This window comes from Eschrichtius robustus, chromosome 12 (assembly GCF_028021215.1).
Source record: "Eschrichtius robustus isolate mEscRob2 chromosome 12, mEscRob2.pri, whole genome shotgun sequence".
NCBI lineage: Eukaryota > Metazoa > Chordata > Mammalia > Artiodactyla > Eschrichtiidae > Eschrichtius > Eschrichtius robustus.
This window is the reverse complement of record NC_090835.1, coordinates 99,548,875-99,564,144: the sequence shown is the minus strand read 5'-3', so window position 1 is coordinate 99,564,144 and position 15,270 is coordinate 99,548,875. Positions and strand designations below refer to the sequence as shown.

The 15,270-nt window shown below is 41.2% G+C and overlaps 1 protein-coding gene across 10 annotated transcripts in view; it reads left to right on the top strand.

The window, feature by feature from the left end:
* HIVEP1 (HIVEP zinc finger 1) overlaps nucleotides 1-10,707 on the top strand; it is a 143,823-nt gene extending 133,116 nt beyond the window's left edge. For all 10 annotated transcript variants that reach the window (XM_068557764.1, XM_068557763.1, XM_068557760.1 and 7 more), the window contains 2 exons: nucleotides 6,985-7,496; nucleotides 9,086-10,707. In XM_068557764.1, the coding sequence (XP_068413865.1) occupies nucleotides 6,985-7,496; nucleotides 9,086-10,258 (1,685 nt within the window). In that variant the 3' untranslated portion in view covers nucleotides 10,259-10,707. The remainder of the gene's footprint in view (nucleotides 1-6,984; nucleotides 7,497-9,085) is intronic.
* The last annotated feature ends 4,563 nt before the right edge of the window (nucleotides 10,708-15,270 follow it).

Below are 15,270 nucleotides of genomic sequence, written 5' to 3'. Positions count from 1 at the left end.
AGAACAGCAGGGAGATGGAGATTGTGAAGGCTTATCTGAATGAGACAGAATATTGGTGTCAGTAGAGTAAAATAAAGGTCCTGGAGCATTGGCAAATAGGTTTTAATGTCATTTTTTTAAAAGATTATTTTGGTCTTTGAAGAAAGTCAAAAAACTAGTAGAGAGAGTTCCTGTATATTCTTTACCCAGCCTCCCCTGTGCTAGCATCTTACATAACCAAGAACATTTGTCAACACTAAGAAATTAACCTCAGCACAGGATTGCTAACTAAAGCATAGGACTTACCAGTTTTTCCCCTGATGTCCTTTTCCTGTCCCAGGCTCTCCTTCAGGATCCCACATCACACTTAGTCGTCGTGGCTCCTCCAGCGTGTCCCTCAGTCTTTCTTGTCTTTCATGACCTTGACATTTATAGAGAGTACTGATCAGTTATTTTGTAGAATGTTCTCAATTTGGGGTTTTCTGATATATGCTCACGGCTGGATTGAGGTTATACATTATTGGGGAGGCGCCATAGGGTGGTTATGCTTTTCCTAGTGCATCATATCGGGGGTACAGTATGCCAGTATGTATTACTGGTCATGTTAACCTTCTTTACTTGGCTAAGGTGATGTCTGCCAGGACTAGCTACTGTAAACTTACTGTTGTTCCCTTTATAAATAGTAAATATTTGCGGAGATGCTTTAAAACTATGCAGGTACCCTATTTATGCATTGATGGATCTTGCCTGTGGTAAGTATTGCTATGGTGTTCTAATTTATCAATTAGGATTTTTCTGCAAGGAAAAGTTACCATTTCTCCATTAGTTCATTCATCCATTCATTCATTTACATCAGTATGGACTCAAGGTTATGTATTTTATTCTTCGGGTTATAATCCAGTTCTGTTATTTATTGTGTAGCTCAAGTTCTCATTGACCATTGAGAGCTCTTTGAGGTCTGTTCCTGTGCCCTTTCAACATGCTGCTGCTTTTTTGTTCTTTAAGCGGTTCCTTACTTTTTTTTTTTTAATTTTTATTTTATTTATTCATTTATTTTTGGCTGTGTTGGGTCTTTGTTGCTGCGCCCAGGCTTTCTCTAGTTGTGGTGAGCAGGGGCTACTCTTCGTTGCGGTGCGCAGGCTTCTCATTGCGGTGGCTTCTCTTGTTGCGGAGCACGGGCTCTAGGCGTGTGGGCTCCAGTAGTTGTGGCTTGTGTGCTCTAGAGCGCGGGCTCAGTAGTTGTGGCACATGGGCTTAGTTGCTCCTAGGCATGTGGGATCTTCCTGGACCCAGGCTCAAACCCATGTCTCCTGCATTGGCAGGTGAATTCTTAACCACTGTGCCACCAGGGAAGTCCCAGTTCCTTACTTTTTGACAGCCAAGGTATTCCAGCCATGGAATTCACCATTTCCCTAGGGACCCCTGGTTCACTTTACTGGAGAATGGTATTTAGGAACCAAGATCTAGCCGCTAGGTGGTGTGTTTCTGGCTACTAACCTGTCACTGCTTCTAGCCCCTTTCGTTGGATAGAGCTGGGAAATATGCATATTTATGCTAACTCGTACATATACGTACATCTGTGTTTATTTCTGTATCTGTGTATGTGTACGCGCGCACGCGTGCACACACGCACACACACAAATGAGAACGTGAGTCCACACTGATAATTCCAGTTCCGGTCCAGTCCCACGGAGTTTATTTTAGCCTGCTCCATTTCCTTTTTTTTTTCTTTCACCAACAGTGGGAAACCGGGTTCTCATCTACAGTATGTTCACTTATTTGTTCAGCTCTAGCATACCAGTAAACTAGTTCCAGAAATGCTGACCCACCTGTGAAAAACAGGTTTACAATCATAGCATAGTGTCTGTGTGCAGCTCTTTTTGTCTTTAGCCTTCACATTGTCTGGTCAGAACCCCCTTTGCCAGGGTTACCTAGGTCGTGGTTGTGGAGTTCATTTGTACTCAGCCATCTGTCTCAGCTTGCATTTCATCTCAGATTTCCACCACATCCTGGTTATGTTTGTATTTACACACCCTACAGTTCACCTTAGGGTGCACAGTTTGGTGGTTTTTGACAAATGTGTACAATTGTGTGTCCAACCCCACAGTTCCACAGAGAACAGTCCCATCGCCCCAAAATTCCTCTGCGCCACTTCTTTATGGACACCTCCCCACACCCAACAGCCCCTAGCAGCCACATGATGTCTTTTCCTCCCCGTATTCGTATGTTTTCCAGAGTGTCATATGAAAGGAATCAAAATAAGGAGCTTTGGGGGTCTGGCTTCTTTCACTTAGCAGAATACGTGTGAATTTCTCCATGTTTTTGTGGGCGTCAATAGTTCATTCCTCTCTATTGCTGAGTAGTATTCCGTCGTATTGATGCGCCATAGCTTCGTAGCCACTGGCCACTTGAAAGATACCTCTATTATTTCCTTCCTGCTCCTTGCTTTCGGTTTAAGTTTGATTGTCTTTTTCTAATTTCTAGAGCTGAGAACTTAGATTATTTATTTGAGACCTTTCTTTTTTTCTAATAGAAATGTTGGATACAATAAATTTCCCACTAACCACTGCTTTAGCTGCATCCCACGAATTTTGAATGTTATATTTTGGTTTTTATCCAGTTCAAGATATTTCTGACTTTCTTTGAGACTTTCATTTCAGACTCATGGATTATTTAGAAGTGTGTTATTTAATTCTGAAATGTTGGGGGATTGTTCAGATATCTTCCAGTAACTGATTTCTAGGTTATTCTGTTTTCAAGCAGAAATGTAAGTATGATTTCTATTCATTGACATTTGTCGAGGTTGGCTTTGTAGCTCAGAATATACGCATTGGTGAATGTTCCACGTACACTTACAAGGAAAGCATATTCTGCTCTTTGGGTGGAACGTAACTGTTAACTAGGTCTAGTTGGTTGACAGTATTTTTCAAGTCCTCTGTGTTCCTACTGATTTTCTATATACTTGTTTCATCAGTTACTGAGAGTAGAGTGTTTAAGTCTTCAACTGCAATTGTGGATTTGTTTATTGCTTTTTTGTTTTAGCCTCATTTATTTTGAAGTTCTGGTTTCATTGCTACACATTTAGGATTGTTGTATGTTCATGGAAAGGTAACCCTTTTATCATTATGTAATGTTCCTGTTCATCCTTGATAATGTTCCTTGTTTTGATGTCTGCTTTTTCTGATATTAGCATATAGTTTTTGCAGCTGTATTTTAGTTAATTTTTAAAGGTATATCTTTCTCCAAACTTTACTTTCAATCTATTATGTTTTTATATTTAAAATGGATTTCTCATCCATAATATATACTCGGGACTTGCTTTTTTACCCAGTCTAGCAGTCTCTCTCTTTAAATTCATGTGTTAGACCATTCCTTTTATTTTTATTTTTCATGTAGTTGGAATAAAATCTATCACGTGCCAGCTGTTTCCTATTTGCTTCATTTTTTCCTTCTTTTTATGCCTTAATTAAGCATTTTTATGGTTCTGTTTTTCTCCTCTGTTGACTTATTTGTGTCTTTTAAGAAAATTTAGTCGTCTGCCTTCAAATAATATTCCATTACTTTACAGGTAGTGTAAAGACTTTATATAACAGTGTATTCACAATTCCTCCTTTTCATCCTTTGTGCTATTATTGTCATACCATTTACATTTACACATGCTATAAACATATAGTACATTTTTACTACTGTAGACATTAAATTATCTTTTAGAACAAGCAATTAACATTTTTTTTTATTTTATCTTCATTTATTCTATTTCCGTTGCTTTTCTTTTCTGGGGGGTAAATATGAGTTCCCATCTGATACCATATTCTCTGTGCCTAAAGAGCTTCCTTTAACGTTTATCATCAAGTAGGTCTGCTGGCAGTGGATCTCCTCAGTTTTTGTTTTCTAAGAAAGTTTGTATTTCTCTTTCATCTTTGAAAATTATTTTCAATGAGCATAGAACATAGAATTCTGGGATTTTTTGGTTTTGGTTTTTCTTTTTTTTTTTTTTCTTTCTTTTCTTATCACTGTTACTGTGTTTTTCATTGCTAGCATTTCTTTCTTTTTTTTTTTTTTTCATAGTTTCATCTCATAGATGAAATTCCCACTTGGTAGTATATGTTGTTCACCTTTCTCATTAGAGCCTTTAACATATTGGTCAATTATTTTACATTTTCTGAAAGCTCTAACATCTGTATCATGTCTGACTGGTTCCGATTGCTTTTCCTCTTCTGTGTATGTTTTTTCTTGCCTTTTTGTATGCCTTGTAATTTTTGTTGAAAGCTAGACATCTTGAATAAGACAGTAGAGACTAATGTAAATGGTTTTTATGCCTAGCAAGGCCCTTTGTGTGGGAGTTAGAGCCTTTCTAGTCAGGAGTTGGACTGGGTTGGAGAGATTTGTTGTTGTTAAGGTTACTGTCAGAGCACCAAAGGCTTCAGATTCCTATAGAGCCACTTCCTGTTTGGGGTGGGGGTTGGATTATAAGAGAAATGCTTGTTCCATTCCAGTTTTAGGTCTTTCCTTTGTGCTATGCCTCAGAGAGGGTGCTCTACACATTCTGTTCTTCTCCTGGTCCTCTTCCAGCAGTATTTTGCTGTTACCTCTCATTTTCAAGCTCCTTAACTGGGCATTAGTGGGTGAAGAGGAGGATGGGATGCCACCTCTGTTCTGATGCAGCCTCAGCCTTCTACGTGCACCATGTTCTCAGGTTTCTGGACTGTGGCCCTCTTGTTCTCCTTCCCTAGCTCAGCTGTTGTGGTGGACTCAGCTGGCAACCTTGTCCCTCCTTAAGGAGTAGAGTTATGTTTTTTCTGTTATTCATTCCCTTTCCCTACTGCAGTAAGTTTTCACCAAAGTCCCAAGGGCAGCTATGCTTGTTGCCCTCCTCTTCACAGGACCAAGTGTTTGTTCCCTAGTGGAGAGAGGGGAGATGGACCTAGGGGGATTTCCTTGCCCCTCCTAAATGCTGCTCCTCTCCCCCGGATCTGGACCACAATGGATACTTAGTGCTTTTTTCTGTGAGTGTGAGTGAATATGGTGTTCATGACATAGAGCCTGCAAGAGAATGTAGCCCCAGAGGAGTCACACAGCCCTCCCAGCCCACGCTTGGCTCTAACCAGTCTGTCAACCATTTAGCTGACCTCCCCCGACCCGTGTCCTGCTGCGTCTGCCCCAGATGACACAAGCATGTGTCTCCTCTCTTCCTACAGACACTGTCTCTAGAGTTTGGGCTGTTTGATTGCCTGGGACTTCAACCTTATGATGGGTTTAAGGAAAGTCATAAATTTAAAGTTAGGCCTGTTACTTAAAAAAAAAAAAAAAAGAAGTAATAGCTTTTACGATAAAGCAAGTCTCACCCTAGTCAGGCTTTGTGGCAAGGTTGGCCTCTGATGAAATCAGCCTCCCTCTCCAGTAACCTGTTCCCTCTCGTCAGTCATCCGGTTTCTTCTGTTTTGTTTTGATTTTTTTCTACTTTCTCCTTTGAAAGAAAAATTTTTTCTCTTATTAAAATCTCTAAAAATACATCTGATTCGGCATTCATGTGGCAAATTCAAAATATATGGGGGAATGACTCTCTAATTTTAGCATTTCAAACATCAGACAAGGTATCAGAGAGGGATCTGTGAAGCAGGAGGCAGGGCATCTACCCGGAAATCACCCATTCCATGTCCAGCATGGGCATCTGGTGGGATTCAGTAGATTGGTGTTATTTTATGTATGATTTTACAGCAAAGTAGTAGAACCCATAAATCAAAAGACATGAAATCACATATTAAAGGAATCTAAATGTATATGTTTTGTGTTTGAATGTTTTAATTATAGAAGTAACATATGCTTGAGATAAAACATAAAAGTTCTAGTCTGTTCTATCTCCTGGAAATAATCATCCTCACATGTGTTGGTGTTGATGCTTCAAGACTTTTCTCTAAGAACTTATCTTTGTAATATAGAAAGAGTAGTAAATTAATATGCAAACCATTTGGAAAACCCAGGAGATATACCTATTAATTATTTCTCTGTTTACATTTTTTTCTCTTCAAAAAGAACATATAAATGCAGTGTGTATCACAGCTAAGTTGAACATGGTCTGATGCCTTCTTTATTATAGCCCAGTGACAATGAATTGGAGTAGAGATTTTGCATTCCTCCTCCATTTAACTTTTTAAACTTTATTAGCTTTCTAAGGGAAAGTACCTCTAATTTTGCAAGATTTTGAATAGATAAGGTTTTAAATCCAATTTCACGTGAGCTTATGAGATATTTGAAACTATTCCCTGGATTATCTTGAATATTCCTTGTTAAACATAGTCTCACATGACATTATAAGGCTGATATTAATGACTTTGAATTAATGTTCCCCTTCCTGTGAGAAGTGGGTTGAGTCATTACAGAAAAAAATGATGGGAAAATTTAGTACCTTTCTCAGTTAAAAAAAAAAAAGTACAAGGATTAAATATTACAGAATATTACTACTCAGAGGACAGTGGAAATATGCCTAAACTACTATTCAAATATAAAGGAAAATTATTCTGTTTGCAAATATGAAATACCATCATTTTTTTGGTTTTGTTTTCATTTGTTCAATAAAAGGGAGATGCAAACAAGTAGATAGAGAAAAAGAGCTCAGAAAAAGAGTTGCAGTGAACTCTTTGTTAATTTTCTTTATATAGTTCAGTCTTCTTTTGCAGGTTTTACGAGTATAATATTTGAGGCCTTTATTTCTGGTTTTCGTTGTGTATCGCCCTCTGCCAGTCTGCTACCGTGAGGTTCATTTCACGTTCTGCATCCTTAACAAGCCTCCCTGGCCACGCCCCGCTCTGTCGGCGCCTCACTCCTCTGATTCCTGCTGCACAGACTGACCTCCCCATGTCATTCTCCTCGACTAAACTGTAGGCTTTTTATGGGTAGAGCCCTTGCCTTGAACATTCCTCACTGTATTGCCAAGCTTATAAGAAAGAAAAGATTGCATTCGACCACTTGCATTCTATAACATACCCTCTCGGTTGTTTTTATCAGATGAAAAACAAAGATTCAGTTACGAGCGGTCTGGATATGATCTTGAAGAATCCGATGGGCCAGATGAGGACGAGAACGAGAACGAAGACGAGGATGAAGACAGCCAGGCCGAGTCGGTCCTGTCGGCGGCCCCCTCGGCCACGGCCAGCCCGCAGCACCTTCCGGCTAGAAGCAGCCTCCAGGACTGTCGGGGTGCTGACGAGGACGTCAGGATTCCTGATTGCTTTTCTGGGGGACACACGGACCCGATGGATGTTCTCCCGAGAGCGTTGCCCACCAAGATGACCGTGCTTAGCACGGTGCAGTCAGACTACGGCGGGAAGCCGGGGTCACCAGTGAGGACCAGGCAGCGGGCTGCTGGGGACGAGGGTGAGGCGGCCGCTCCTGGAGACTCTGCCAGGTCACCTGAGGCTGCGCCCAGGTCCCCGTGTCACCAGATGTCTGTAGACTATCCCGAATCCGAAGAGATCCTGGGAAGTTCTGTGGCAGGAGAGGCTGTTGCTTTAACACAGGTAATAACTTGGTGGTTTTCTTTTCGTTTAACCTATTTAATATGGGGAAACTAATGACTTAAGAAATCAATGCACTTAAATTACTCATTTATAGCTAAGTCAGTTTCTTTAACCTTATGTTTTTGTTCGATTTAAGGCCAAAGGACATTTTTGTCCTTCGGATTCTTCTTAGGTATTTCAGTCAGAGTTCGTATATTGTATTATAAGTCTGTAAAAGAACCAGTATATTTACAGTATACTCATTTGTTATTATTTGGTTTTTTTTAAAAAAATCTTGGAATAAGAAATACGTGTGTGCCAACAGAGAATGTGAGTCTTGGGACCTACGTATTCCACGGCTTCCTCTGAGATGATCTTCCACTGGCATCGATGTGATGGATTTGCACTAAATTATCTGAACATTTTGCATTTTGCCCCTGTTAGCAGGCAGCTACCAGTTTCCATGGCAAAGTTAATGTGACCCAAAAAACATATTAAGAAGTTCACTTTGCTTGAATGATCAAATTGCTGAGACAGCTTAGGAAAGCTTCCTGCCCAAGAACTAGCTCAGGGCCAGACTCAGGCCTTGGGAAAGTCACCCTCCATGTGTGCTGTAATGATTTCCTGCTTTTACAAACCCTGGTGGGCTTGTGAGGAATCCTTTCTTCTCTCTCATTGACAGTTCTTTTACCTCTGGTATGGATTGATAATTGTAATAGGATCTATTTCTAAATGCGGCAGATTTTGGTTTGCTGGGTAACACTGGAGAAAACTAAAAAGACTGTGAAAAGATTGGATTTCTGTAGCCTATCCTACGTTAATATAATTTAATTAAATTACATTCCTATTTAAGTAACATTAATTAAATTAGTATATACATTAATGTAGTTCTATAATACGGATATATCAAGAAAAAGCTAATATTTATATGATAATCTTGGGTGGAAGGGAGGATTGGTGAGATTTATCCCTTCTACTCACATTTCATTACTTTCACATTAGTCACCTGTGCTCTAACCTTCTCTATCCCCAAATCTCTCACATACCTGCCAATGGCTGGAAATCTGGTTTTCAGTAGACATTTCACACACTTAGAATAAATGAACAAATGAAAACTGCAGACCTTTTCGTTAATGGCGGCTCTTTATTTCATAAATGAAGAGTCCTCCAGTTACTTTTTCCCCGAGTCGATACTCATAGCCAACTAATATCTCAAAATTTCTCAATAACTCCTAATCTCTAAAATAGGGTGGAGCCGGTGGTGCCAGCAATAATAAAAACAACAACAATGGAAGAAGAATTATGGCCCCCTCTCAGGGTTAATTTCAGTGTAACTGAGATGATATCCAGGAAATTTGTTTGAAAAATGTAAAGTACTCTACAAAACTTGTTGCTGACCTTTGTAAAGAGATGAAGAGTGTAATAGGTTTTAAGTTGGAAATTTATTGTTTAAATCAAAATACAACTTTTAGCAAGCTTATCATTTTTATAAAATACAAGTGTACATACTTTTACCTCAGGAGGAATAGACTTTACGGGAGCTAAAAATTTTAGCTCAGTGACTAATAAGGAAGCTCTGCCATCAAGGACCGTTCCGTCTTGTCTTTTAGGGCCCGTCATCCGTGAGCCTTCCTCCTCGGGGCACTGAGCGCAGCCCTCAGCCGGGAGCGGCACCTCCTTGCGCGACCTCGCCTCGGCCCGGCGCTCAGGAGCCGAAGCAGCAAGTCACTGTCCGTCCGCCTCCAGGCCTGCCTTCTCCCCAGACGCGTCTGTTCAGCCACCTTCCTCTGCATTCCCGGCTGCAGTCAAGGACACCATATAATATGCTTCCGGTCGGGGGGATCCAGGCGGTCCCTGCTGGCCTCACATACTCCACGTTCGTACCCATCCAAGCTGGGCCAGTGCAACTCACGATCCCCGCTGTCAACGTCATTCACAGAACTTTGGGCACCCCCGGGGACTTGACCGCAGACGTGTCCGGCGCTACCAGCCCCTCCGGAGTGGCTGAATTGAGCAGCGTGGTGCCCTGTATTCCCATCGGCCAAATCCGCGTGCCGGGCCTGCAGAACCCGAGTCCGCCGGCCCTGCAGCCCCTGCCGGCACTGAGCATGGAGACGGTCAACATTTTAGGCCTGGCCAGCGCGAACCTCGGCCCGCAGGTGCGCCCGCCCGGGCTCGCTCTGAACGCCGCCGTGGGGCTGCAGGTGGTGACCGCCAACCCTTCCTCCCAGAGCGGCCCCGCCCCCCCGGCGCCCATCCCGGGCCTCCAGATCCTGAACATCGCCTTGCCCACGCTGATCCCCTCCGTCGGCCAGGTCACCGTGGACGCCCAGGGAGCCCCCGAGAGGCCCGCTCCCCCAAACAAAGCCCGGGAGGCGCCGCCCAAGCAGCCCTCGGCCGCCGGTGCGCACCCGGGCGGCGGGAGCGCGTCGCCGCAGGGCTCGCCCCGAGTCCCGCGGGAAAACGCACCGAAGGGTCCAGATCCACCTGCCCCGGCCAGAGACCACGCCAGGCGGGACGGCTCCAGTCGCCTGGACGCGGGGACGGCCGCCTCCGGGAATCTCCCGAAGCCCCGGCACGAACTCCCTGCCGCGCCGGGCAAACCAGCATCCGGGCCCCTGCCGTCCGGCCGGCAGCCTCGCCCCCTGGACCGGGAGGGACCCGCGGCCCGGCCCCCGGCCACGCCCCCAGCCCCGGCCCCGCCCCCGGCCCGGAGGCAGGCCGCGCAGTTCAGCGATGTGAGCAGCGACGAGGACGAGGACAGGCTCGTGATCGCGACCTAGGGGCGTTTTATTTGGGGGTTTGGGGTTTTGTTTGGTTTTTGGTTTTCTGGAATTTTTTTTTTTTTTTTTTTTTTTTAATAGAACACTTACAGGTTTCTTTGAAAACCCTCCTTTCCTTAAAGCACATTTTTCTGACATAAACTCATGACTAATCTTTGTGCAATCATGAACTTTTGACCAATAATTGTTGTTTTGTGTCAGCTCCAGCCATTTTTGTACATGTTGTATAGACAATTGTGCCTTTTAGGAGTTTTATGTTTAGAAACTGTACAGATTGTTGAATATCTATATACATAAAATATATATTATATATGTATATGAAAACCAGGTAGTTATTTGTGTTTAGCAAAAAAAACCTGTCAAATAAATCCAATGATTAAATTATATGTTGCACTGTTAAATATAAATTTTTATGGCTGTGGGACAGAGTTTCTGTGTATAAATTAGTACGTGACCTCCATATTTATTGTATTCATATTAGTCTTTGAAAATGGGTCTGTCCTTCTTGCGTAAGACAGTAACTTTACACTTCAGACAGAGTTTCTGTGTTATGTTTCAGTAAAATATCGTTTACTGACTTTACTATCGCTTTAGTTGTGCTTTCTTTATGTCGTGTAGGGGCCGGCAACCTACATTCGGAAGATAGCCCTAGGTTAACATTCCTTCCACACTCGCCCCCCTCCACCCGTATTTTTGAGAAATGGGGGCTTTATAGTGGTGTTACTGCTGTGTGAAACTCACTGAAATCCATTTAGCCAAGTGACCAATTTTTCCAACTTGTGAGGAATAATTCTGTAGCTATTACCTTACGAGGAGATTCAGTACTTGAGAACATTTTCTGTAAGTATACATAGCATGCGGACAGAAATGGGCAAAGTCCCTAAAGGTGGATATGACAGCTTCTGGGAATTGTAAAATAAGTTACAAAACAGTCTTCCGGAGAGCTCGGCTTGGGTGAGGCGCGTGAAACCCTGAACCTCAGGCATCAACCCAGGTCTGGGCTTGAGCCTGGCCTCTTCTTTCCCTCAGCCCTGATCGTTATACCCGGAGACGTCTGTCCAGTACCAAACTACGGGGGGTCCGGGATTTACAGAAGAACCAAATTCAGACTTCAAAATTACTTCAGTTGACTCTTTAGAAACGATTACTCCCTGTCCTGAGAGGTTTAACTTATTCAGAAAAATGGGAAGGGTACCCACAATTACCACTGCAGTGCAGTGACTTGCATTATTACCTGAGCATTGTAGATGCTTCATTTGTGAAAAAAATGTTTTAATGTTGGAACTTGAATACTTAGCACATTATTAAGGCAACGTGTTCGTGTTTTTAAAGGCCTGTGCTGTGAAGATTTCAGCAATACGAAGTTGGTGAGACAACAGTGCATGAGGGAAATATTCTAAGGAATTTGGAGTCCTCCTTTTAGCCAGCCCCTGCTTCAAATCTGGGACTTTGGGAAAAGTGCCTGTCATCTGGGCCTGCGGGCTCTAATCTAAATTATGATCTCTAAAATGTGCCCCAGCCCCAGTAGGCTGCGACAGATCAGTGATGCTTTTGATGCATGCTTCAATTTACATTTATACTTTTCCACAGATTAAGTAACAAAATTCTCAAAAACAATGAAACTACGTTTTATATTCCAAGATGTATTTGAAAAGAATTCTGGACACTTCCGTCATAGGAATTGTATTGCTCTAACAATAGAGTTGTTGAAAATGAGGTCCGTTATCTGTCAGATTTCTCAAAATAAGTTTTAACTTTGTGTCACACCTCTTATTACAATTTTATTGCCTAAAATTTTAAAGCAGTATAATAAACATATTTTTGTTTCCTAATCACATTTTAGGTACGTATGACTTATCTAAATTCAAAAGTAATGCTAAGAATTTTGGCATTGAAGTGTTTTTTTTGTTTGTTATTTTTTTTTAGTTTATATAAATAGAATTTTCTTAATTTGAAGAATTCCTGTATTTAACCAAATACTAAATGTTGTGATATGCTTGGATGCTCCCTTGAAAATTTCATAATGCCGTAACATACCATAGGCTTATTTTGTACTCTTGACTTTTTAAGATTCATTACATTGTATACATATCTTTAGTATTACTGGCTATAATGCCTTCATGTGGCTTTCAAATATTTTGCTAGCATTTGAAACATGCAGCTAACTCAGAAACATTATCAAAGTTTGTGCCATTATATTTTGAAATAGTCCCGTGAACAAAATATAAGGGGATAATTTTGAACTGTTTCTCCAGAGTCTTCTTTTCCCAAGGAGCAAGTCATTCTCAGATATTAATGACTTACAAATAATGACTTGAATAAATTACTTACAAGTAATCCAGAGAGCTGGGAAACTACATTTGACCTTTATTTTGTTGTACTCTCATGAAAGACCCAGGTCAGTAGAGAACTAGAATGCAAGGACACAGCAAATCTCTTTAAATTATTATCAAAACAGATGAAAACCATAATGTGAAACAACTTCAATATCTTCTTGTATGAATCCACTGACACCATCAGAAGTGTCGGAAATAGCAAAAGAACAAAAGTTCATTTGTCTGGTTTTTAAAGATTAGTACATCTGTTTTATGAATGTTTGCTATGAGTTAACAAATCAATGGCACTAAAGTAGCTTATTTTTATTCTCTAAATTTTAGGCTACAACAATAATTATTTCAGAATGAGATGATCAACTGATAATTTTTAATATAGAGATTTTGTTTCTCATCTTTTTTCATAATATAGGCATGATTTTCCTTTCACGGAAAAGGTATAAACAACACTTTTCTTATTAGTTAATCTCTGACCTGAATTTTAAATGGTGGGGCTTAACAAAGATTAGGGATCATTATTTTCGTTGGAAGACAGTCAAGATAGGTAACATTTCTTTCATGATGCGTGCTCAGGGCAAAATACATGCTCTTCTTAACTTCTCTGTTTTTAACGTTACGTTTTAGGGTGAAGTTTGAGATCGACTTGAGATCAAGCAACACCAAAAAGGTGACTTTCGTTGGAGTAGTTTTGTTTCCAAACCATCTATAAATTCGAAACATGGGATATTAAGTGTCCCTAAAATAAGAATCTTCTCCCAAACTGACTTCCCATGACTTTGGAGAATTATCTATTTAATATTCAATAAAGGTTATTGTATGTATATAATATATTTAATATATAATATGAATATGTATTTTAATGACAGTAACTCCTTGCTGTCATAACCCCCCAAAAATATGCAGGGAATAAATTTAAAGCAAGAATAGTAAAATATTTTTCTCTACAGATTGTATCATCTGAAAATCATGAGGCTCTTACATATATTGGTTTCATCTAGAACCGTGCATACATAAAATTCTGTGCAAAGCAGTGTAGGCATGAGTTAAAGCAGAGGTACCTGCCCTCAGGTGTTCCCTGTTCTCTGAATCGGGTGGATTTGAAGAAGGCTCTCAGGCATCCAAAACCCAGTAATAGTTTAAGTATAAACCAACTCCATTACTATGCAAGATACAAAAGGAATTAGAAGGCTCACTTCCTACCCTAGAGGAGCAGGCCTTCTTAAGATTTAGGCCATAGAAACTGGAGAATAATACTAGACCACATACATCTTAGAAACCACAGACTATAAACGTTTCGAAAGGTAGGAAAGTTATTGCCTTAATAATTAAAGAATGAGCTGTGTATGTTGGGGATTGCTGTATTTTTGAAGGAGATGATGTAGGATTTGGGACTCTAGACCAGAGACAATGCCAAGCAGCAGAACAAAAATAGAGCAATGAAGGTGGAGGTGAATATGTTATTTAAAATTATGCCGGGAACCAGTCTAAGTGGGAGAGGATTCATTCAGACTTTCAACAAATATTTATTTAGCACCAACGAGGTAGAAAGCACTTTGGAGATGCTAATTTAATGCAAGTTAAATGGTGTTTAAGCTCCCTCAGGGAGCTTATGTGCTAGTGGAAGAGCACAACCAGACACAAAGTATCATATCGTAAGGGGCATAAAAGTGCTACAACCAAGAGCAGGAGGTGAGCACAGAGGGGAGAGCTCGGGGCTGAGTAGATCCAGGGGATGCTTGTGGAACAGGTGACATTACTCTTGACCTTGAAGTGACTTTGCTAAGGTGAAAAATGGAAGGGAAGGGGATTCCAGACAGAAGGGTTGTGGAAGGGGACCAATATTCATCCTTACTATGTGTCATTTGTAATGTCATCAATGCTCCAGGCAGGTGCTATTCTCCCATTTTAGAGACAAGGAGGCTGCATCTCACAATGTTATGAAACTTGGTCATGCAGGTGCTGGAGCTGGTACTCGAATCCAGGATGGTACACACAACAGCATTACACACAAGTAAAGGTGCAAGAAGCTTAAAGGAGTATGGAGACAAAGGGAATAGACAACATTATTGGGACTTAGCGAAGCATCTAACTAAGCCATGATAACATCATAGAGAACAAGGGCTGAATTTAAAGATGATTAGAACGGCAGGGGCTCTTCATGTGAAAAGGGCACTCAGTGGGTCAGAGTTGGTGGGAAGGGAGTGTCATATCATTAATGTGCTGATAATTTATGGGGGGCGGGGAAATAGGACAGCAAAAGTGAAGAGGAAAGGGGAGTAATGCAGCGACCGTGAAAAGCAAACACAAGGTATCCATTGCCACGCTGGCCACAGTATCTCTTTAATTGGTGAACTCAGTGTATTGTAGGAGACATTTGTTGATCCAAATAGATGAGGATCAGCATCCAAGAAGACTGGGCTCACTGGAGAGATGACATGAACAGATGCTCTGCCACTTGTGTTGAAAAATTAAACTGTATCTTAAAATGTTGCCATTTCCTTTATACAAAGTTCAGTATGTGCCTTCCTCACCCCCTCCCCAAAGCATCATTTTGGAGATATTAGAAATACAATATTTAGACCCAGGTAAAAAGTATCCACACTCTATACCCTCATGAACAGAGCATCATGGGAGTATCCTTCCTGACGGGGATTTCTGGACTCCAAGCTTGAACAAGAT